The sequence below is a fragment of the Phasianus colchicus genome, chromosome 2 (genome assembly GCF_987193195.1).
Source record: "Phasianus colchicus chromosome 2, bPhaCol1.hap1.1, whole genome shotgun sequence".
In the NCBI taxonomy this organism is placed as follows: Eukaryota; Metazoa; Chordata; class Aves; order Galliformes; family Phasianidae; genus Phasianus; species Phasianus colchicus.
In genome coordinates, this window is record NC_143437.1 from 44,497,202 (window position 1) to 44,521,917 (window position 24,716).

A 24,716-nucleotide genomic window follows, 5' to 3' on the forward strand; every position below is an offset into this window, starting at 1 on the left:
CCCTAGCCAAATCAATTCAAATATAGTCAAAAACAACTTTATAAAACTGATGATTTGGGATTTTTGTGTTTGTTACTGCTTGGTTGCTTTCATATTAAGTATACTCAGTGTGCAAATCAAAGGATGTTGTTTGTCATTTCTAGCTTCTACCTTTGAAAACTTACCCTGGGATCTGCTAATTAAGCCTTCCTCTGTCTATAGCCTATGCTATTATCACAGTAGGGATGCTCAGTGTTCCAAAGTTTGCTCTTATTTTTTAAAAAGAGCTGCCAGAATGTTGAAGTGCAACATGTTCACCTTATTTGTTCTTCACTGAATAAACAAACTTTTAAAATTAAAAACTTCATTAAATGAAAGCCAGGAATAAATTGTTGCCATGATCATGGAATCATCGTAGAAGCATTGAATGGCCTGGGCTGAAAAGGACCACAAAGATCATCTAGTTTCAACCTCTCTGCTATGTGCAGGCTAACCAACTGCCAGACCAGGCTGCCCAGAGCTACATGCAGCCTGGCCTTGAATGCCTCCAGGGATGGAGCATCCACAACCTCCTTGGGCAACCTGTTCCAGTGTGTCACCACCCTCTGTGTCGAAAAACATCCTCCTTATATCTAACCTAAACCTCCCCTGTTTCAGTTTTAAACCATTCCCCCTTGTCCTATCACAATCCACCCTCATAAACAGCTGTTCCTGCTCCTGTTTATATGCTCCCTTCAAGTACTGGAAAGCCACTATGAGGTCCCTCCACAGCCTTCTGTTCTCCAAGCTAAACAAGCCCAATTCCCTCAGCCTTTCTTCATAGGAGAAGTGCTCCAGCCCTCTTATCATCTTAGTGGCCCTGGTTCCACATCTTTCTTGTGCTGGGCCTGGATGCAGTACTCCAGATGAGGCTTCACAAGAGCTGAGTAGAGGGGGACAATCACCTCCCTCTCCCTGCTGGCCACTCGTCTTTTAACGAAGTCCAGAACACAGTTGGCCTTCTGGGCTGCAAGCAAACACTGCTGGCTCATGTCCAGCTTCTCATCCACCAGGACCCCCAAGTCCTTCTCCGCAGGGCTGTTGTCAAGGAGTTCTTCCCGCAGTAACAGTGTACATCATGTGCTTGTATAATTAACTGAAATGCAATTTTTACATCTTTTTTGAAGTATGTGGCACTAGATGTTATTGGAGAGAGTAGTAGATAAGATAGACCTTTATTTTGTCAGCCCTTACTTTATATCTAAACTAACCACATATGTCCCAGACTTCAAAAACTGGAACAGAACCTGTACTTTTTAGAGATCAGTTGACTTAAACCATGCATCTAATACGTACAACAGTCAATACCATACAATTGATTGAAAAATGTTGTGGTTTTGTTTTGTGAGGGTTTTTCCATTGATTTGAGGAGTTCCTGCCATCTCTCTTATTCTCGCTGTTCCATCCCCACTTGGACTGTAGCACAATGTCAAGCTATGAATTGAATCAGGGAAATTTAAAAAAAGAAATGCATGGAAAAGGGAAGTAAATAGTGAGAAAAACTAGAGAAAGGCGGGACAAGAACTACTTAAGCAAGCTAAACTCCCAAAAGAGATGCTCATTAAAACATGACTTAACTGATTGTCCATTGATTAAAGGTTTTCAGTGTTGCAAGATTATATATATATTTCACATTGCAATTCTAGCTGTAACTGAGCAAATCACTTTGGAGCTCCTCATTCTCTTAGGTTATTAATTTCATTGTTAATTTCTTATAGGTTATTAATTTCTTTAATAGTCAATATACTGAGAAATTTCAGAGTGACAATTGTGTTTGAGGTTTTCTGTTGATGACTACAATTATTTTGCTATCTAAATGGGTATTATTAAAATGTTACGGGCAAAAAGGTGAACATAAAGGAGACCTTTAATGTCAACATGATATTTTGAAGTTAAAAATCTAATGACTGTTTTCTTTGAATATTAAATCTACAGAGTCCTTGCTCTGAAAACTCTTTACAGGCTTATTACTGCTTTACTAAGAAGAAAATGTTGTTATTGAAAATCCAAGTTGAGAAACAGATTTCCATCTTTTAGAAATAAGATTCCTTTACAGATATTTTAATGCTGTTTATAACGTTCTGCTCTCTCTTCTTATCCCCTGCTCTAATAATTTCTGTTTAGTGGCTTTACTTCAGTCATACATTATCTCTCAGTACTCCTCCCTTCACCCTTTCATTCTTATGGAGAATCGTCTCTGATGAGAATCGAGGAAACAGAAGTACTTGTGTGCATGTAAGATCTCTTGGGCTAAAATGTAGAAGACTAAAGTAGACATGACATCTTCCTCAAGCTTTCTCTAATTCTGAAGACAACAGTTGAATTTCATTTTTAAAAAGAATAGTGATGGCAAATTGAGACTGCATCTAAACCCGGGTTTAGATTTAAAATTACATTAGTAGAAATAGGTATCAGTGTTCATCAGTACCACCATAATCCCTGTTTCTGTTTAAAAAATAAAAAACAATTTGAAGCAGTTTGGTTATGAGCTTTTCATGATTGTCAGTTTGACCCTAAACTGCTGTTGAAGAGAGTATGTGAGCATTATCTGTGCAAATGCATTTTACGTTGAATATTCCTAGTACTTGATTTAATAGTGCTCTCTCTGGAGTTCTTTCTTTGTGCCAATGAATCAGACTTATTTAGAGCTGTTTGCTGTGGTCCACCATTTCCCTGTTAAACGTTCCAAATTTGTAAGTGTTGTGACCCTTTTGCCAATACAAGTAATCCTAATTCTAGCAATGCACTCTTGTCAGTTTCCTTTAAACTCCATTACTGCACTCTGAAATTCTACACAAAATGGTTTGGAGACCATTTAACAAATAACAAATTGGAGATAGACGGATTTTGTCCCTTATGCCACAATTAATTATTTACTGGAATTTTGGTTTTGTGTTGCAGAATTGTGACCTGGTCCAGCAAAGCATCGTTCATATTGTTCAGAATCCACAGAAAAATATTGATAAGGATGAGACAGAAGACAGCCATGCTGGAGGCATTCTAAAAACATTGGAAAGAGTACCTGAAAGTCTAACACGCATAGATCTCAGTTCCAGCATCCTCCCATCACTGTCTGCAGGGTTGGCTGTTATTCTGGATACTAAAGAACCCAACATTTCTCCTCCCTCTGAAAAATCAGGTAAATCAGTTGTTTGGTACACAGAATCATAGAATCATTTGAATAGAAAGGGACTCTTAAAGACATCTAGTTGGACATCTAGTCCAACTCCCCTGAAATGGACAGGGACATATACAGCTAGATCAAGATGAACCTGGTCCAGCCTGACTTTGAATGTCCCCAGAGACAGGGCATTTCAATACTCAAAACAAAAATTTATTTCTTTATTATGGTGCGCAATTCTATACCACAAAGGAAAAGCTCTTCTTTTAGTTTTCAAACAAAAAATGCAGCTATACTAAGAGATAATAAACAGCTGATGCATCTTCTAGCAAAATAATTGTGCTTAGTGGATAAAGTCAATGATTTCTTTTGTTGTTCCTATCTCTAAGAAGTCATCATCAACAATAAAAGCACCAAAAATATATCAAAAAGCATAAGTCTATTGGCAAGCAAAAAATAGTCCTTCTATAATTTTCATAATTGAAGCTTCCTTTACTAGAATATTTGGAAGCTTTTGCATTGGAAATGTGTTTAATTCTCAATCTGTTGTAATGTTTTCATACCCGTGCATTTTTTAAATATACATATTTCTATACAATGGACATTTTATTTATAGTAACACAGTTGGTGCAAAACATGATGATGATTCATCTGTGATTTATGTAGTTCTTCACCCACCAAATTATTACAGAGATTACTTTTTCTTCATCGTGAGAAATTGTCTGAGGCACAAATTACATCACTGTCAAATGGATTGTGCTGTAATAATTAAAATGGTTCTGGAGAGATGTTTACAAAAGTCAGAAAGAAATACAAGAATGTTTTAGATACTACTTCTCAGAGTAACCCTCTCCTACAGACACGGTCTGGGTAAACCTCATTGAACACTCTGTTTGTCTCCAATGAAGAAAAATCATTTTGTGGAATACTGGACTCTAAGGGGTGATTCGTGGTAACGTTCTATCAAAGATGTATTTTTGGAACGATTGGTATGGATGATAATAGCAAACACAGAGGTCCAAGGTACAGAAGGGAGTTTGTAAATATGACATGGAGATACCTCTGTAACTAACCTGACCACAAAAATAATAATGCTTAACTGAACAGCTACTAAACTGTTAGTATAACTTTATAGAAAATTTCTTAAGTAACTCATGCCAAAAAGAAATGGAAGGGTCAGAGAAGTGTTCCACAACTGACTTGATCAACCTCTCACTGCCAGCTGATGATGAATGAGTGCAGTTTAGGAACAAATTAGTGCCCAGCTTAATGATCCACATCTCTCATTCTCCATGAATAATGAGATAAGTGGGGTGCATGCCAATTTAAATCTGTTAAGGCAGGGACACAGTTTCAGACTGGGCCTTCAGTCTAAGTCAAGGCAGTGGTGTTAGCTCCTTAATGCTTTTTCACTACTGTACATGATATTTACATGAAATTAATAGTAGTGTTTGACTTTACAGAATAGTTTATACATGTGTAAGGCATTTTAAAATGTATTATGCAGTGCATTTTTCCATAGTCTGCAAATTCTGTGAAGCTGCGTACAAACAGATCGGCATATTCTGTTGCAGCAAATATTTCCACAGCAGAAGGACAACTGAGAAAAAAGATACTGAGTGTATATGTGGTCTAGTTTTATCTGAGATTATGTTAAACAGATTTTTTTTTTTTCATAAGGGAAAAAACAGCTTGATGTAATGACTGACAGTTCTGCCTGAAAGGATATTAGTAAGAAGGTTTTTTTTAAAGGTCTTTTGTCTTCTCCTTGGCTTGTTATGACTCTCACAATGGATACTTAACCTTGCCCCTGCTCAGCTCTACGACTTCTGTTCAATATGGAGGATTTTTATGTCTTTGTTGCTACTGGAACTTGAGGTGGGTTAATTTGTAGTCACATCATTCATTGAGATGTGTACTAGTCTGGGTTAAAAATGATCCAGCAAGAATAAAGAAAAAAAGATGAACCCAGAGATCTTTTTTTTTTTTTTTTTTTTTTTTTTTTTTTCCAGTCAGCTCTACTGTATAGTAATATTTGCCTTGACACAGTTGCAATGAGTAACAGTAGTGGGAATGAGTGACTGAGGGCTACATATGCACTACTTCTGCTTTAAATACTTTTAAAGCTATTCTGTTTCTCTGTTTCTCAGAAAGAGAAACCTATCCAGTAAAACCAAGCATTATTCTTTTGTGCGTGTGAGATCACACACAATGAACAGAGGGCAATTCCCTGTACCCCTTTTATTTTGCCCACTTTTGAATTATGAGGAAGAGGGTTTGTGATTAAATTTTGCGTGCCAAAAGATTCTCTTAGAAGCTTCCCTTAGAAGCTTTTGCATCATTTGAGTGGAAGAATATTATTTTTGAAGTGCTGAATTGGAGATCAAACTGTAAAATTTTACCAGAGAATCCAGTAGAGAAAACTTGTTATTTTGTATTGCCATTATGCATGTACACTTATGCAGTATGCATTTATAGTATGAACTGGTGCATTTGATTAGACAGTTGCCTTTGTGGCCTGGCATCCTGTCTCGATTATTTGCTCCTTGCAGAAGAACACAGTGGGGCATCTTCTTCACAGCTCACCCCCTTCCTTAGTGATGAGTAATGAAAGCAACTTTTTATTTGTCTGGAGAACCATCTTCCATAAATTGTGTTTGGAATGTACAAAACATGTTTGTCCATGAGAAATTCAAAAGTTTGACAGTCATTAACAGACTGAAAAAAATGTGAAAATAGATGCAAGTTATCTGTGCATCAAGAATTTCCATGCTTCCTCTCTTTTCAGACAAAGGTAATAGCGATGCATTTTTGTCTGCTCAGTACCACCTTGTATGACTTTTAATGAACATGAAACAAAAATCTGGCTTAGCTGGGCCAAGTTGTAAAGGGTAGCAGAAAAAAAAAATTGATTCTCTTCCACCTACTTAGGAAGTTTTTTTAACCAAAACTTAACGCCGGTTGAAACCTGCTTTCCTTGCATCTGAGAGAAATACAAGTTATGAGAGAGGTAAACTAGTCATTAGCGAAACCTCCATGATGTCAGTGCTTAAAAGTAGGAAGCGATAATTATTTTGAGCTCTAAATCAGAGTCTGATTTGTGAAAGATACAGACAGAAACTTTTAGAAGAAAAATCCAGAATTTAGAGTTTGGGTAGTGAAAACTGCATACGACCAAGAAAAGCTCTGAAGAATAATAGAGAAGAATTTATCTAGGAATACTGTCAACAGTATATGAATACATCTTGAATAATATCTTATTGATTGTGTGTTGAAATTTCTCTAATTTCTTCTGTAATTGATATTACATTTTATTATCACATCTTTTAATTAAAACGAGGATGTGATTTTTGGGTCAGGTTTGTTTGAAGAAAATGAGCAGTGTAAGCTCCAGGTGCACTTTAAAATTAGTGAATTTTCTAAAACTTATGCTTTCAAATTAGTTCTAGACCAGGGAACAACATGATATACATCTCCACCTCCCTGTTTTCATGTGGCATTCAGTTGAGTATTCCTAGATCTGCAGCTTTTTCTTACCCTCTTTTAGAAAGTGCCATCAAAATGTAAGCATTGATCCATTCAAAATGGCCTCCAGCAATACAAGAGCATCTGTATTGATACTCTGGGACTTGAAGGTTTGTAAGCATTTAGCAACTGAACCAGACACTACTCAGGCAAGTGTAAAAATGAACTTACTTTCCAGTGGCCTACTTCTTCTTTTCAGTATCACATGGCAAAATACCTAAGAATTTACTATTCCCTTAGGAAAGAAAGGATTCCTATTTTTTTTTTTTTTCTCTGCTGGCATTTAGTTCTATTTTTAATGAGAAATTTATCTGTATAAATAATTTTTCCATGGTATCATTGTAGCAATCATTTGTTGATTAATTTTAAAACAATTTAATGAAGTAATCGTACCTTAGGTCTATGGTATTGTAAATCAGTAGTTTGAGGGTAGGAAATCAGTATTCTCTTTAATTTATATTATTTAATTAGGTTCTTTTTTTCAAAGCTATCAAAATCTTGTTCTAAAAACAAATGATCAAAGAACTTGCACTGAGTTTTTTGAGATATTAAACTACCATTTAATGGTGGTGGTGACACGGTTCTTATGGTAGTTCTTGAGACATACATGCATTTGAATGAGATTCATACTGCTGTTCAAGAAAAAATAGTATTTTACATAATGGTGACCAACAATGTGTTGTTTCAGTAGAAACATTTAAGTAACTATTTAGATTACTGTGGTATTTTCAGATTTGGTGCACTGATAATTTACCTTTGTATGAGGATTAAAATGTGTTACACCATTGTGATTTATTCTACATTTGATTCAGAGTGTCTAAAATACACGGTTTTACAAACTTTTAAATATGAAATGGAAAATCAATGTGAAGATCAATCTACATCCAGAAGAGGGAAGGAACTAATTCACTTATTTTAGAAAAGCAGAACAAAGTATCAATTCAGTAATATACTAGTTCTGACTTTGACAAATACTTTCTGAGGAGTATGGGTGCATTTGTCTTCATTACACACTGGATGAGTACACTATATGTGCAATGCAGTTGCAACTGAACAGAGCTCACTTGGTTGAGTATGTAGAGTCTAATAAATAAGACCAATTTCAAACTTTAGAAGAAAACTTTACAAAATTCCTACATTAACAACTCACTTTCTGCTAGTGGTTAGCTTTGGAACATTGTTAATCATTAGCAATATGCATTCATTACATATACCAAACATTTTAACTGTTAGAACAAGAACATATATCTTGAATTTTCTGTCAGCATACAATACTATGGAGCCAATGCCTATGTGCCTTGTAATCACATAAGTCAAAGTGATGAGACCTGAGAACTCTGCCAAGAGAAATTAGGACAAAAGCAGACTTTTGTTCCTTTCTCTCCAGATTTTCTCCACACATTTGATGTTTATGTAGTACTTGCGCCCTTTCCAAAGGCAATCTCAACTGCACCTGTTATTGCTTATCCTTCCTGGGTGCTCCGTATCTCCAAGATTTTCAGTTTCTATGCTTATGTGTTTTGTTTTTCAACCTTTTGCCACTTGGATGCTTCTTGTGGTCAACTATACACATCTTTGTCCCTCTGATGATCACACTGATCGCATACACAGTGCAAAATACTCAAACATTGCGCCTGTGTCATCACAGTGTTACGATATGCTTTTAAGAGGTAGCCATACTTCTTGTTCATCTAAAGTAGGAAAACCCAGGTGTGTACTAAGAGTAGAATATGACCATAACATTTTTATATGGTGCAGTGAGATTACGTTTAATTTTAAATTAATTTCACAGAATATTTGTTGCATCAAATTAAAGTTTCTATGAAGTTCTAAATGTTTCCAGACTGGAAAATGTTGCATTGCAAAAGTTCTCAAACTGTGATCCATATTTGAAGCTCTGATATCCAGAAGGGTTTTTGTTGGTGATCCACTGAAACAACAGTCACAGTGATCTAGCTTCACTTACTCATTTTCACCTGCTAAAATATATACTAACAAATTACACCTCTTGATTATTTGCTGGGTTATTATTGGTGGATGCTGTATTGCAATGCTTGGAGATAATAGAGGACAAGTTTATAAGGAAGGCCTTTCAGTTAGTAATTCACAATATGGTAATTTTTCTGAAACAGTGCTCTATTTTTTGATGCATGGCATAAAGGAAGTCACATCTCAGTCAGGAAAGAGCTATTGTACAAGATCAAACCAATTGTTTGTCTAAACCTAGTTATCTTTCTCTTTTAATACTTACCTGTCTTGTATCCAATTCATCAAAAGAAAGCAAGTGTTCCTATTATTTAATATTTAGAGAAGGAGCGCTCCTTTTCGTAAGTAATCTACGCTGTCGAATTGTCTTTTAAGACTACTCTCTGAGTAAGTTGATGTAAACGATAATGGTGTTCTTTAATTTGACCTTCCTTGAAACAGCACTTCCTAAACAACCTCCAATGCCAGTTCATGGGTGAATTGCAGAACAGAGGGAGAGTTTTCGCCCAACTAAATAACTGTTGCTGATTATCATAGAATCTTTAGAGTTGGAATTGGATTAAAGATCACCTAGTTCAAATCTCCTGCAATGAACAGGAACACCAGAGCAAGATCAGGTTGCCCAGGGCCTTATCCAGCCTTACCTTGAAAGTCTCTAGGGATAGGGCATCAACCACAACAGTAGGTAACTTGATCCAGTGCCTCACTACCCTCACTGTAAAAGATTTTTTCCTTTTATCTAACCTAAATCTATCCTCATTGAGCTTTAAACCATTTCCCCTTGTTCCATTACCACAGACCCTGATAAGGAATCTGTCTCTGTTTCCTGTAGCTCCCCTTTAGATACTGAAAAGCTTTATAAGATCACCTTGCAGCCTTCTCTTCTCCAGGCTGAACAGCCCCAGCTCTCTGGATCATCCCTCTGGATGACATCGCATCCCTCTGGTGTGTTGACTGCACCCCACAGCTTGCTGTCATCAGCAAACTTGCTGTGTGCACTCGACCCCGCTGTTGATGTCATTGATGAAGATTAAAAAGTACCAGCCCCAGCACTGACCCCTGGGGGTCACCACTTGTCACTAATCTCCATCCTCTCTCTGGACCTGATCCTGCAGCCAGTCCTTTGTCCATCAAACACTCCACCCATCAAATCCATATCTTCCCAATTCGGAGAGATTCTGTCATATCTTTTAATTTTTAATAGCTAACTAAACTTTAGAGAAATATTCTGGTTATTCTGTTTCCAGTAAGGTTATGAAAATTTGCCATTACAAAGTCCTTGGGAATTTGTTCTTATGTGTATTGTATCTTCTGTTAATGTTATTAACCCTTGACAACTTACTGCTGCAATACTTCCAAGTTCTCTATATAAAAATTGATATTCCCTCTTCACCTTCCAGCAACAGCAAAAAGTGATTTTATGAGACATTAGCATAATGGAACCTTTTCAATAAAATGATAAATTGAGCCCATTTCAGAAAACAGAACACACACTTGATAATTTATTGCAGTCGGTGCCATGCTGGAGACCTCATTTGTATCATATGCTTTTAACACTGATGAGTGTGGTGCCATTTTCCCACACCTTGCATGTCCGTGAAATTCATTTGAGAGATGTTCTTTTTTACTGGAGCCAAAAGCTCTTCTGGGAATGCTCATCCTTACATGACATAATTACCTCCCTTTAACGTGTCTAATTACTTTATTGTTTTTAAAGGCCCTTTCATGTTAATTGAAACCAGTAACATTTGCTAACTCCCCTGTGTCAGGGGGGTAGGGTCAGAACACTGCTGTGTCCTTGGAATGTATTTTGTCTGTTTGTAGGTGACAGCATAGATGGGCTTACTTCCACAAATGCAGAACTTGCATCTTTATGCCACCGGCTGGAGGTGGCATTTGTAGATGAAAATGTTCTGTGTTTATTAAAAAGAAGTATGCATGTTATTTTTTTCCAAAATAATTGTTGACAGGAATTAGCTAGAGATACTACAGGAGAAAATAGGGAAATAACACTTAAAAATGAGAAGAATGCTTTGTTTAAGTAACAGTAGTTGATTAAATAACAGAACTTGCTGCTGCTGTGAGGCTCGGTGCTTCCGCTACATGGTATTTGTATGGCATGGTATCTTACTGTTCAGAAACATTTGAGAGACATATTCTTCTCTGAAATCACATCTGAGTTTCATTAATGTCGTTTAGAGTTCTGTGTACACAGCAAGGGAACAGGGAGGGCAGCCCTATCAGAAGAACTTGATCTTCAGCAAGTAATTGCATGGAACAGACAGTTTAACAAATTCTGTTGACTCTAGAAGATTAAAAAAAAAAAAAAGAAAGTCATATGCCAAACATATCCTGCTCTCTCTATATGAAGGAAAATGACTTCAGAGAGACTTCTTTTTTAAATAAAATAATACTTATGGCAGGAAACTGGGCAGTTAATTTAAAAGATTTAATTCTTATTCACAGAAAAGCAGAATTCAAAGGTCAGCGAAGGCTCTTGCGCTGCTCTGCCAAAAAGCCTTTACAATCTTGCCATCAGCTTTGTTCAGTGAAGGTTTCACGTTTCCACTGCTGTGACTATTTGGCTGGGTAACTATTATTAGCAATGCCAAGATAATGGACTGCGTGCCCATGCAGGCTTCTCTTCAGAGACTGCCAGCAAGGATTTCAGCTATTTTCTTCATCTTTTGTTTTGTTGGAGTTTTCTTTTTTTTTCTTTGTTTCTTTGTCTTTTTTTTTTTTTTTTTTTTTTTTTCCTCCCCTATTTATTTTGGGGAATAGCTGAGCATAAAACCTGAGATTCTGTCAATTTTATGTGGATTTCCATGAATACCTCAGAGCAGATTTTCCCCACTCTGAGCAATCTTAAACCCTATGATTAACTTTGCTTGTGCTTATTCATTCTCCTTTATACTTACCAACTAAGATTATTACTCCCTTGAAAGAGTATGACGATCCATCCTTGCAAACAACCATTGCCTCATATAGTTATTAAATGTTTTCCAGAATCTACTGGGTGTTGATATTCTATGGGACTTTACTATCACTGGGGAGACTTTATTTTCAGAGAGAACTGGACTGAGGTGGCATTACAGAATTTATGATCAAATTATCAAAATGATAGAAAATTAGTTATTAAAGAAAACATTGTCTTTCTTGATCTATCTTTCAGTTATTAGGCATAATGATACAGTAGATTGCAAGTGGAACAGCCTGGAATATTTCTGAGCTGGATTCTTTGTTCTGTGAAATCATTTTTTTGAGAATTACTGCATCGGAATCTTATTTTCTTTAGTGGGGTATCCAGGATCTAGAAGTCTCTATTTAATGGTTATCCTTAAAATTCAAAACTAGAATTTCCGAATACTAGTTAAAAAACAACAGCATGCATCTTTGTATACATTGATAGATCTGAAACTCTGTACGTTATAAGCTTGTATGTACTGCTGGCATCTTCATGGGTATTCAGTCTGAGATCTTCGACCTTGAAAACATGTCAGGTATTGATTTAGGAGTTATATCCTACTGCTGCCGTATCTGGTGTTTGCAGCTGAACACTTTGGATTTAGTGTTGACAGTCTCCCTAGCTGCAAACTGCTTTTTGCATTTCTGGAGTAGAATATCCATATCTAAACTTCCAGGTACAATGCAAGCCCATCTGGTTCATAAATTTCTCTATGTAAAGATCACTCCAAAAGTAATGCCTTCTATTTATTTCCATGGGAACTAGGATAAAAAGCACAACAACACTATTTGATAGGAACAGAACACTATTTTTCAACAGTCATCAGCTTTGGTTATACTTTTTTTTTTGCTGTGGATGAATGTAATTCTGCATATTGTGCTTGTAAAAATCTGAACCAGTGCAGGTGACTCACTGTTTCACAACTGTTATGACAGCATATTACCCATGCAGTTCATCTTTCACTGGCCTGAACAGATGGAAGTCAGAAGGTGCCAAATCTGGACAAGGGGAAAAGGCCTCCAGTTGTGCCAGAGGAAGTTTAGTTTAGATATCAAGAGAAACTTCTTTACAGGGAGGGTGGTTAAGCACTAGAATAGGCTCCCCAGGGAGGTGGTTAACTCACCATTCCTGGATGTGTTTAAAAACTGTTTGGATGTGGTGCTCAGGGACACGATTTAGCAGAGGGTTGTTAGAGTTAGGGTACTATGGTTAGATTGTGGTTGGACTTGATGATCTTGAAGGTCTTTTTCAAAGCAATTCTGTGATTCCAAGACCGTATGATGGATGTGGTAGGACAGTCTGGCCCAGACTGGCAACGTTTTCAACAGTCTTCAAAGTTGTGTGGGGTCTGGTGTTAATGCGTTGCAAGAGAAAGGTTGTCTTCTTCTCTGGCCTGACTCTGGAAGTTTAGCCTTAGGCTTATTCAGTGTCGTGATGTAGTGGTCAGAGTTGATGCTTTGTCAAAGTTCAAGGAAATCCAGACAGATCACCCCTTTCCTATCGAAGAAAGCAGTGCATATCATTTTATCTGCTGAGGGCTGCACTGGACTTTCTCTTCAGTGGGGAATTCTCATGACACCACTTCTTGGACAGCCATTTTGACTCTCCGGCTTGTAGCAATGACACCACATCTCATCACCAGTAATGATGCGATTCAGGAAACCGTCACTTCGTATTTTTTATATGTTAATGGTTTAGATCAGACATACGCTTTACCACCAAAGGTACCTGGGGCTCTGATCCTCTTTACTTCACCAGTTTTCTCTTTAGCTTCACCACACAATAATACTCAGTATATATTACTGGAAGAAACCTTTCAACGAGTTGGCAACTGAATTTTTATCTATTGCAACCATTTTCAGTCTTCACAAATTACTTTTGAAGTATCTAAAACATCAATAGTGTTTTCAATAAAATCTGAACTGTAAGTATGGGCAGGTGAAGACCCTGATTAAATTTTTCAGGACTCCCTAAGCATAATTTAGTTTTTTGGATAGAATGTTGTGTTTATGCTAGAAGTAATGCAATGAATAGAAAAAATCTCCACTATCTTCAGCTGCGCAAAAGCAAGACCTGAATTCAAGATTTCAGATTAATGACTATGGATATTGTACTTTTACACTTTAAGTTACACTGTTTGCTGTAAATTACTGTATTTCTTATCCTGGCTTCTAAACCTCACTGTTATATTGCTCACAGTGATTTTTGACTTGATAGGAATATAAAACTTCATCCATGGCTGAACTGATCTCTGGTACATATCAATATCATACATATCAATAGCAATATAGAATCATAGAATCACAAGGTTGGAAATGAGCTATAAGATCATCTAGTCCAACCGTCTTCACATTACCACTGCTACCACAAGCTACTAAACCAGATCTTGCAGCTCCTCATCCAGACGCCTCTTGAACACTGTCAGGAACAGCGACTCCACCACCGCCCTTGGCAGGCCGTTCCAGTGCCTGACCACTCTCTGAGAGAAAAAGATCTTCCTTAAGTCTAACCTAAACCTTCTCTGGTACAACTTGTGGCCATTTCCCAGGGTCCTGTTCGTTGCCTGGGAGAAGAGGCCAAACCCCTCTTCACCACAGCCTCCCTTCAGGAAGTTGTAGAGTGCGATGAGGTCTCCCCTGAGCCTCTTCTTCTCCAGACTGAACAATCCCAGCTCCCTCAGCTGCTCCTCATAGGACTTGTGCTCCAGACCCCTCACCAGTTTCGTTGCCCTTCTCTGGACACGCTCCAGGGCCTCAATGTCTTTCTTGTAATGAGGGGCCCAAAACTGAATACAGTACTCGAGGTGCGGCCTCAACAGTGCTGAGTACAAGGGGATGACCACTTCCCTGCTCCTGCTGGCCACACTATTTCTAATGCAGGCTAGATGGCGCTGGCCCTTTTGGCCACCTGGGCACACTGTCAGCTCATGTTGAGCTGAGCATCAACCAACACCCCCAGGTACCTTTCCTCTTCACAATCATCCAGCCACTTGTCCCTAAGCCTATAGCGCTGCATGGGGCCAAAGTGCAGGACCCAGCACTTGGTCTTGCTGAACCTCATTCCATTCACCCCAGCCCAGCAATCCAGCTGATCTAAGTCCCTCTGAAGGGCCTCTCTACCCTCAGGCAGATCAACACCACCTCCCAACTTGGTGTCATCTGCAAACGTACTGAGGGTAATATCTTCTTTGTAACATCAACCTTTGTGAAATATTTGAGGTGGAGATGCAAAGGATTTTTTCAAACAAAAGTTTTACCTGTCTTACACATAGTGTTTCTTAAACTGTAATAGGGACTTCTCCAGTGGAGTTAATTTAGCAGTATGAATGTGAGCAAATACGTTTTACTTCTGTCATCCAGGCATGAAGAAGTTGAGTACCATTTGAGCAGGCAGCAGAAAGGTGATTATTTATCTCCCAGTCTCTGTGTGTTTGACTAGAAACTGTAGATGAAAATATCTTCATCAAGTATTGCCATCTGTACCAATAGCTTTCATGCTGCCAGTTCTCCTTGATCTCTTCAGTCTACTATCCCTATTCTCCACAATCCCCTACAGTCTGAGTACTGAAATCTCTTCTTTATTTATTTTTTAGATGTGAATGTCTTTCTAGTTATTCTTGGAATAATTTTCATTCACATTTTCATTGTTTCGAATATAGAAGAATTAGAATATGTTAGATGATGACATCAAGAATATCTTCTTTCCAAAAAAGAAAATCTCAACTGATGATGTGATTAAAACTTGAAACGGAGTCACTTCTATTTCTGAGATGCTTATTGATCTGATGTGTGTCAGTTCACTAGTATACAGGATGCTTCTCATCTGTTATGATGTACATGTTATCAAGGTGGTGGAACTATAGTGTTACTAGCTCCTGTACAGGTAGATAGTACTTCAAGAGTCTGAGTTATGGGCTGGAGAAGTAGAGATAATAGCCTGACTGTTTCCTAGAGTGTTTGGGTCCTTCACAGAATAGTGCAAGAGAATCCAATAGAAATCAAATGGTTGTTGATGAAGGAAGTGAGGAGTTATCTAGATTAAATCTTCTCTCTTCAGGGACTGCAGGAATGTTTTTTATATTATGGTGCAACTTGAGAAACTTGGGAATTCAGCACTAGAGAGGAGAGCCCCAGCACATACATTTGTGCTATTGTCAAATGGATAAAATGGAAAGAAAAAGAAGCTGTCATATATTCTTGTGAAATGAGAGAAAGGGAACAGACTTCTGTAGAGATTAAGAGGTATAAAGTACATCTCAAGCTGAATGTACAAAATAATCTTTAAGCGTTTCTGTTTAACTTCAACAAAACCATTCTCCAAAATCAATTGGCTTAATTGATTGGTGTGGTGCTGCTGGAACAACTGAGAGCTAAGCTGGCAGCTGCTGTTTCAGTGACATACTGATCAGTTAGGTAACAACTGCTTGGGAGAGCACTGTTCTATATGTATGTTGTGAGAAGTTTAGTCTCCAAAGTTCCTGGAGCAGAGGGTTTCCGAAACTGACAGGTTGAAGACAGATAACAGGACTTGGTTTAAATTAATCTTCTGGAGAAGAGAATTGCTATGTATTTTAGTATCTAAAATGCAATGAATAATTCATACTAATATAGCATGTGACTATACTATAAATATAGTATCAAAAATATCTAACAATTGATGAACAAGAGAACAAGATATGGATGATTGAACAATATAATAGATAGATAAGTCCTGCAGGACCAGTATATTACTGCTGTTTCATTTGGTCATATCTTTACATTTAGGGATTACTTGAGTAATCAAGAATTTATAGTGTGTCAGATATCTAGATAAATTCTTATAAACTTCTTATAAACTTCATGTGGAATTGCTTCAAATATTTCATCATTAGTTTTATTCTTTCTGATGGAGAAACATTGTTCCTTCTGAATAATAAATTCTGTTTTTCTTACTGTTTATATGACCCAGTCAACAGGTACTCTGGTTGGAGACTTCCCAAAGTCTCTCCTTAAAGTGCACTGGGGAACACTTAAAAGCTGAAGCTCAAAGCTATCGCAGGCAGAATTGCATATATTGAAAAAGCAGCAGAGCTCACTGTACTGTAGATGCCATTACCTCACCGGGGGAATTTTCAGATGTGTTGAGCAATCCTGGGAGTTACAGGAATAGGATAGTCTGTATCATTCATTCGAAAACTGATAAAATAATTTCTGTGCTTTCTATGCTTCTGTTCTTCAATAGGAGGAAGTTAGCTTTTTGCATGTGTGAAACTTGATTGTTATTTTAAATAGCTACAGTTTACTGCTTACTGCTTAAATATGTAGGCCTGGTTTTAATTACCTGAAAACCCTACATGGCTTCTTCCCAGCCCCTTTTGCTGAATGATTTAAAGAAATAAAGGAACCTCTTGAAGAGTTTGTTTCCAAAACTATCTTCTAAAAGCCAAAGAATGTTGTCACATGCCCAGAATTTCTGTTTAGACTATAAATGAACACACTTTATAAAAGTTCTGAATTGACTTCTGTTCCTAAAATCTGTTCCTACTTTTTATAGTGTTGTCCTGGTTTTGCATTATGTAAAAGTGATGCACTGATCACTCCATGATATTGTCACAGTACAGCAACAGTACATGTGTGTAAACACACTGCCTTTAATCTGCAAGTCATTTTACATATCTTATTCCTGTGTTTTCTCAGTCTCTGAAGGAAGAGGCTGGTAAAGAAAGAAAACAGAAGTTTTCTAAGTTCTAGAATTTCTGCATTCTAGCTTGTTCTACAACCTCTAAGCATACATAGAATTAATTCATTTCTTTTTCTAGAAATGTCCATTTTATCTGTTTTATCAGTCATTATTACCCTGAATCCAGCCATGAATTTTTGCTTGCAATTTTCATTGTACAGCTCTGCATTTGTAAATTCCACATATATACCATATACTTTTTTTTTTTTTTTTCCCCCCATGAAAACTATCACTTCTTTACAAAGAACCTTGTCTGACCAACTTGTTTTCTTGCAAAATGTGAAGGTTGGGAGTTTGGATAATTTTTAGAATTTCAAGTTTACTAGCTTACTGCTTGGACCAACCAATTTTTACAGGCAGCAAAAATGCTTTACACATGCTGATGCATTAAAGTGTAAGGGCGTTGGTGAGAAATAATTTCGGATGAAGTTGATTTCTATTGTCTTTACTGTAATCATTGTGTTGAAGTATCTTATTCCCAACATTAATTTACAGTAGGGCCTCTCCTGAATAAGGCTCTTGAATTCTGCTGAGATGTTCTAGGGCTTGGTACTGTGTATAATCTCACTTTACCTTGTTTCCCTCATGGTAAACTTAATTTATATTTTGTGAAAGTAAGGTGATTGAGTTCAGACTTGGAGTTACTTGGCAGTTCAGCAATCCAAACTCATATGCTTCTTATCTTTTCAACACTTTGTTACAAATAAGGTGTATCATCAGTATCACTAAATACATGTGCACCTATGAATGAGATTGATGATGAAGATGAAGGCATTTCTTCCCCAGAGCACAAGTACCTTCGATTAATTCTTAGCTCATCAAAGGCAGGTAAGTTGGAAGATATTATTTATCTTGATCTCTCTGGTCAAATCTTCATGTACTGACATCAACTATATTGCAGCCCTTACGAAACGAAAAACTTTCTTACTCTATTTAATCCATATGGTGTGGCATTCTTATTGAAAATTGCCAATACTTCTGTTCTCTGTACATTGTGCTGGTCCAACTCTTCCGTTTTCATAGATCATCTCTGATATAATACAGAAAATCAGCTTTATATATTCTGAATTTTTTTTCCCTTATATTTCATCCTTTATTGTGTGCCTTTTTTCAAAATTAAAATGTGATTTCTTCATTGCTAATTGTCTCTACTATTTTTATATCCTTTGATCAAATCCTTGGCTCTCATCTCCAACACTCAACTTTACTGTATGTGCAAAATGTCTCTGATTGTATGTCTGTTACCCTATCATCTTGTTCAATACAAAACACAGTGCTGCTGTCTGACTCTTCCTATGTATTAGGGAAGGGTCTGTTTTGACTAGCAATTTCCCATGCTTACAGTACTCCTACTACTACTTCCCAGAATGTTTCAGTGACATCTATGACATTTTCTGCCCTTTGTTTTTCCTATCAGTATCTCTTCACATGGATTACTTCAGTACTTTTATAGAAGAGCTAAAGGTTGTGTGTATCAGAACTAAAGGTCGCAAGTATCCATGGGTTCCTGTAGATAAAACCAAGTACATAAATATCTATACCTATTTTAAAAAGTTAATGATTTGAAACTAATTTGGCAAAGATTGATGGGACAGGATTTATTCTTGAGCAGGAACACAAAATGCCTCTAGCAAGGCATGATCTGGGTTGCACAGAAGGTATCATCATTCTGATCAGGACTGTCCTAGAAGTTTCCTGTTGGAGCCGGTTGGTCAAAATTAGTTGGACAGATGAAACTAGCTACAGATCCAAGCTACAGTCCTTCTGAAGGGACAGTGAAATATGGTAACAGATTATTTCCATCTCTTTCTCACAGGAAAGGTGACAACAACTATACCAGCTCACATAAAAAACTCATTTAACATTGTGTTTTATTGGTAGTCCATAGATAATGCAGATAAGAAAGTACCAGACTGGTGATGATATTTTCTAGGATGCTGTGCCAGTTTAGGTCACCTTCTTATGACTTTGTAAGGGTGTTGGTGAGAAATAATTTCGGATGAAGTTGATTTCTATTATCTTTACTGTAATCATTTTGTTGAAGTATCTTGGTTTAACACTGGTTTAACACTCTGCTTTAATTATCTCTTTTCTGGGTGGCCTGAATGGCATAATCTACTTACGGGATTCTAGTATGGATACTATCAATTATTCATTCTCTTTTTTTTGTATCCTATCGGTTATACCGTATTCTACTCTGAAATGGAAAGAGTAGGCTTTTAGAAATTGAACACTCAGTGGAATTTGTAATGGCATTTGTACAGCACTATATTCTACTTTTTCTCTATTCTTTTCCTAGCATTCAATTTACTTTTTTTGATTGCTACTGAACACTGAGCTGAAATGTTCTTAGAATTTTCTTATTATAACTTCAAGATCTTGTTTCTATGTGGTAATAACCCGTCAAGCCCACGACTATCTCTGTGAAATTATTTTTCTCATGCACATTACCTTACATTTACCTACAATGAATTTCATTTTGCATTTTATTACTAGTCACTCAGCATCCCACATTCTTCAATGTCTTTTTTTTCCTGCTGGCCTTCATTTTTACTGCCCTGAGTAAATCAAATCAGCATGAAACTTCATCATTTCATTGTTTGTTTCTCTTGTTTTTCTGATGATGATCACTCTAGCACAATTTCCTTTGTGCTACTCTGAGAAAACTGACCATTTAATTCTGAGCTTTGTTTCCTGTGTTCTAACCAGTTATACAGACACAAGAGAACACTGCTTTTTGATCAGTAACAGTGAAATTTAGATTTAAAAATTGCTAATGAAGCTGTTTTAGTGTTTTCATTCCTTGAATAACTGGAAACTTTGCCACCTCGCTATTTGTTCCTTGGGTGCTCTGAAACATAAATATTTCCAAAATGTTTTGTAATAAGGTAACAGACTCTACAATTCTTGTCTGCTTATGGTCACAAGGATTTCATAGTTACTGGGAATTTCTATTGATAAATTAATTTTCCTATATGTTATCTTGACAACATTAGTTGAGTAGATATGGGTGTTTTGTTTTTTGTTTTTTTTGGGGAACTGCAAATAAGTAGGGAACACAGAAGAATCCCACTGGCAATAGCCATTATTTTGATGGAGGGTATTCTGCTATTGGAATTTTTAGTCAAATGACACAAATCTAATTAGCTAGTGTTATTGCACAGTCTTATTTCTATATTCTCTTTTCAAAAAAGTGGTTTTCTAAATTGCATATGATCTCTTATGGAGATGTGCCTTTGTGAAATGCCTTCTATTTGAAACTATAAATAAGCTGCTACAATCTTATCTTTGATTTGCAAATGTATGCATCCATTCTGTAATTTTAAATATTGATTCTCTTAATTCTTTTCTTAAGTTCTGCAGTGATTCTCAGTTGAAAATCCGATAATATCTTGATATTTTATTCTTTCCACAGTCTTTCAGTACTTTGTTACTTGTTGGACATGACATAGCTATTTTCTATATATCATATGCTTGATGTGAAGGCATGCACAAACAGGCTCTGCAGATTTTCTTTTGCTTTTGTTTTTCTTTTGCTTCAACCTCCCCTTCCCTCCTTAGGAGTTTAACTGGCTATGTCAAAGACCAGCTCTAACATGGAGCTTATGAATATACTTGTTGGAAAGTTGTGGTGGGTTGTTCCCCACTGGCAGCCATACTCCCACCCAGCCACTCCCTCATATTCTTACCTAAGGGAATGGGAAGAAAATAGGAAGAACGCAAGTGAGAAAGGCAGTGGGGTGACCTGAAGACAGCAACACCCCTTGCCAATCAACACTGCAGGTCAAATGGACACAGCTTGGGGAAATTAACTTTTACATATATTTATGTACAAGTATGTGTACATATATATATATATATTTTTATATATTATTACTTTTCTGGTATTGGGGAATTAAAATGAGGAGAAACAGATGAGTCTTTTATGATAAAGATTGAAAGAGAAAGTCTAATAATCTTTGTCCCTACCCCATCCTGAATTACAGAAATTTGAAATAGGGTTTTTTTCTTTATATTCTTTTTTCATTTTTTAATTAATCAGGGATTCCTATTTTTTTATACACACAAACTTTTGTTTGGGAGGGAGGGAGCTTAGAAGATAAATGCCATCTCCCTCCCCCTTTTTGTCTTTGTGGAGTACTTCCATTTCCTAGAGAGACATAGCATAAACACTTCTCAGCCAAATTCCAAATCTTATTTTCCTTTGTAGTCCTTGTTATAATGACAGATCCATTTCATTTTTTTCTAAACAGTTGTGTCTTTCATATACCTTACTTATCCAACAAACACACGCAGTGTCAAATTGTATTTGAATCTCAAGAAAAGGACTTTATTCAAAGTTCAGTCTATTTAATATTGTTATCTTTACTGCAGAAATACTGTAGCTATTTGTCACATTTGTGGGGAAAAAAAAAAAAAAAAAAAAGTGTTCTTGAGTACAACATCACCAAGAGGTTTTCATCTGGCATAATTTTAGAGGTTGATAATGTAGATATCTGTAACAGACCTAGGAGTCCTAAACCTCCACAGCAGAGAAAAGTAGATCTTTTAGGCACAATTTATCTGATATATTTATATCTTTTTATATCTACTTTAGGATGAATTGAATTGAACCATAAAAGTGCTTGTTTTTCTCAGTAGAATAGAACATGACTAGCTTATATGAATCTAACTGTCAAATAAAAGCTATTTTCATGGTCTGGATTAGACAAGCATCATAAAGAATAAACATCATTATCAACAGGTAGAAATGTTTTATAAATGTGTATGTCTGCTTCTATGTGTCTTGGGGGGAAGTCCTGTTCTGTGAAATCTTTGCAGGTAAAGATGAACAGTTAAAAAGTAAAAGATTAAAGGTAGAATATGTAAGTTCTATTTTTTGGAAAACAAATGGAAAATTCAAAGTAATTTCTTGTGTTTGTTTTTTATTTTTTATTCAGAAATCAAACCTCCACACTTTATATAAATTTGGCTGTTTATGGATACGTTAACTACTTTGAGACTACTAGATGTATACTGAAGATGTTTTTGTCCCTACTGTGTTGAATTGAGCAAAGTCCTTAAAAGACTGTTGAAAAAAATACTTTTTTCACTTCTAACTATGTATTTTTCTTTAGGTGGTACAAGTTGCTAAAATGGTCTGAGAGGTCTCTGACAGCCAATTGCATTTCACAAATTGCAACTAGTCTAAATGTAAATATAATGGAATAACAATGTTATGCAGTTTTAAACCTTTTGAGAAACTTTACCATAGCCATGTCCTCTTTTAAATAACTTTTATGTGAAAGAATCAGTAATCATCATCTATATGAAAATGCAGTTCAAAGGAAAACAGTAAATTAGCTCCTAATATCCCTATTCAGATTTTATTCACTTTAACAGTCATATGAATGATAATGGGTGTTTTGACTGATTAGAGATTTCAGAGTCAGATCTGTAGTCATTTTGAGTAATGTTTTCTGATTAACTAGTCAGGCACATCAAAATAATTGGTCTATGCTATCACTAACATGTATAAAGCTCCCACAGCATGTTCATCATTAACTATATGGAAAAAAAAAGGAGGTAATTCTGGTCCTAAAGAGCTTAAAAATCTAAATGGGCAGCCAGTACAAAACACAGGGATACACATCAGAGAATGCTACTCTCTCTTTTGTATAAAAACAGTAAAGGGAGAGAACACTATTAATACTTTCTGTGAAGAATATTTTGTGAGAAAATTAGCTTTGAAGAGGTAAAAAAGAGAGAGGGTATCTTTCTGGGATCCATGTATGGATCATAAATGAGTAGCCTTTTGCATTCATATAATCGTAATTTTTTATTTTTATTTCTAGCAAGAGCTTCATAAGTAAATTAACACAACAGAGAAAATGATCAAGAATTTTACTAAGACTTTAATAAAGTAGCCTTTAATAAATGGCTTCATCAGCTGGTGTTCTGCTGTTATTAAGCAAAAGCTATAAAATATAGCTCTCTCAGCCTGTCCTCATAGTGCAGGTACTCCAGTAATCAGGTGCTCCAGGTGATCATCTTTATGGCCCTCCGTTGGATCTGCACCAATAGCTTAATGTCCTTTGTGTTGGGGGCTCCAGAATAGGACTCAGTACTCCAGGGGGGGTCTCACGAGAGCAAAGTAGAGGGATAGAATCACCTTTCTTGATCTGCTGATCACTCTTCCCTTGAAGAAACTTAGGATATAGTTGGCCTTCTGGGCTGCAAGCATACATTGCCAGTTCACGTTGAATCGTTCATCAAACGCCACTCCCAAATCCTTCTCCTCAAGGCTGCTCTCAAACCATTCTCCTCTCAACCTGTATTTGTGTGAGAGATTGCTCTGGCCCAGATGTAGGACCTTGCACTTGGCCTTGCTGAACTTTTTGCGGTTGGTGTGGTCTCCCTTCTCAAGCCTGCCAAGGTCACTCTGGTTAGCATCCCTTCCTTCTAGCTTGTCAACTGCGCTACTCAGCTTGGTGTCGTCTGCATGCTTTCTGAGGATGTGCTCAACTGTCCATGTCATTTAAAAAGATTAAATAACACCAGTGCTAGCACTGATCCCTGAGGAATGCCACTAGTCACCGGTCTGCTTTTGGACACTGAGCTGTTGACCACAACTCTGAGTATAACGATACAGCCAATTGCTCATCCAGTGAATGATCCATCCATCAAATCCATTTTTTTCCAGTTTGAAGACCAGGATGTCATGTTGGACAGTGTCAAACATTTTCCTCAAGTCGAGGTAGATGACGTCAGTTCTTTTATCCACTGACACTGTTACTCCATCCTAAAAGGCCACAAAGTTTGTCAGGTATGACTTGCCCTGGTGAAGCCATGTTGGTTACCACCAATCACATCATCTTTATTTTCCATGTGGCTTAGGAGGCCCTTCAGGAGGATCTGTTCCATGCTGGGCATAGAGATGACTACTCTGGCCTGTAGTTCCCTGAATCTTCTTTTTTTTCCCTTCTTAAAAATACGGATTATGTTTCCACTTTTCCAATCAGTGGGAACTTCACCAGACTACCATGACTTTTCAGATATGATGGATATCCTCGTCTATGACCAAGTGGAACACAATGGACTCCAGCTGGCATTTTTCACTGCCTGTCTTTCCTGAGGAGTTTATACCTACTTACTCCTACATTCCAGATGTGAGAGCCATCTCACCACGTCTTAGTAATGCCAATGACATCATAGTCCTGTAGGTATGCACATGCCCTGCTACTCTTCATGCTTGTTCCCCTCACCAGACAACTCTGGTTTAAAGTCTTCCTGATTAAACTGGAAAGCTTGTTGCCAAAAATGATATTCCCCTTCTCTGAGAGATGAACCCTATCCTCCCCCAGAAGACCAGATTTCTCAAAACTAGTTCCATGACTTAAATAG

At 36.9% G+C, this 24,716-nt stretch overlaps 1 protein-coding gene across 1 annotated transcript in view; it reads left to right on the top strand.

Annotated features, from left to right (window-relative positions):
* Positions 1 to 24,716, top strand: part of PRKN (parkin RBR E3 ubiquitin protein ligase) — a 683,347-nt gene that overhangs the window by 212,787 nt on the left and 445,844 nt on the right. Inside the window, exon 3 of the mRNA XM_090135537.1 lies at positions 2,920 to 3,157. Within this exon, the coding sequence (XP_089991663.1) occupies positions 2,920 to 3,157 (238 nt within the window). The remainder of the gene's footprint in view (positions 1 to 2,919; positions 3,158 to 24,716) is intronic.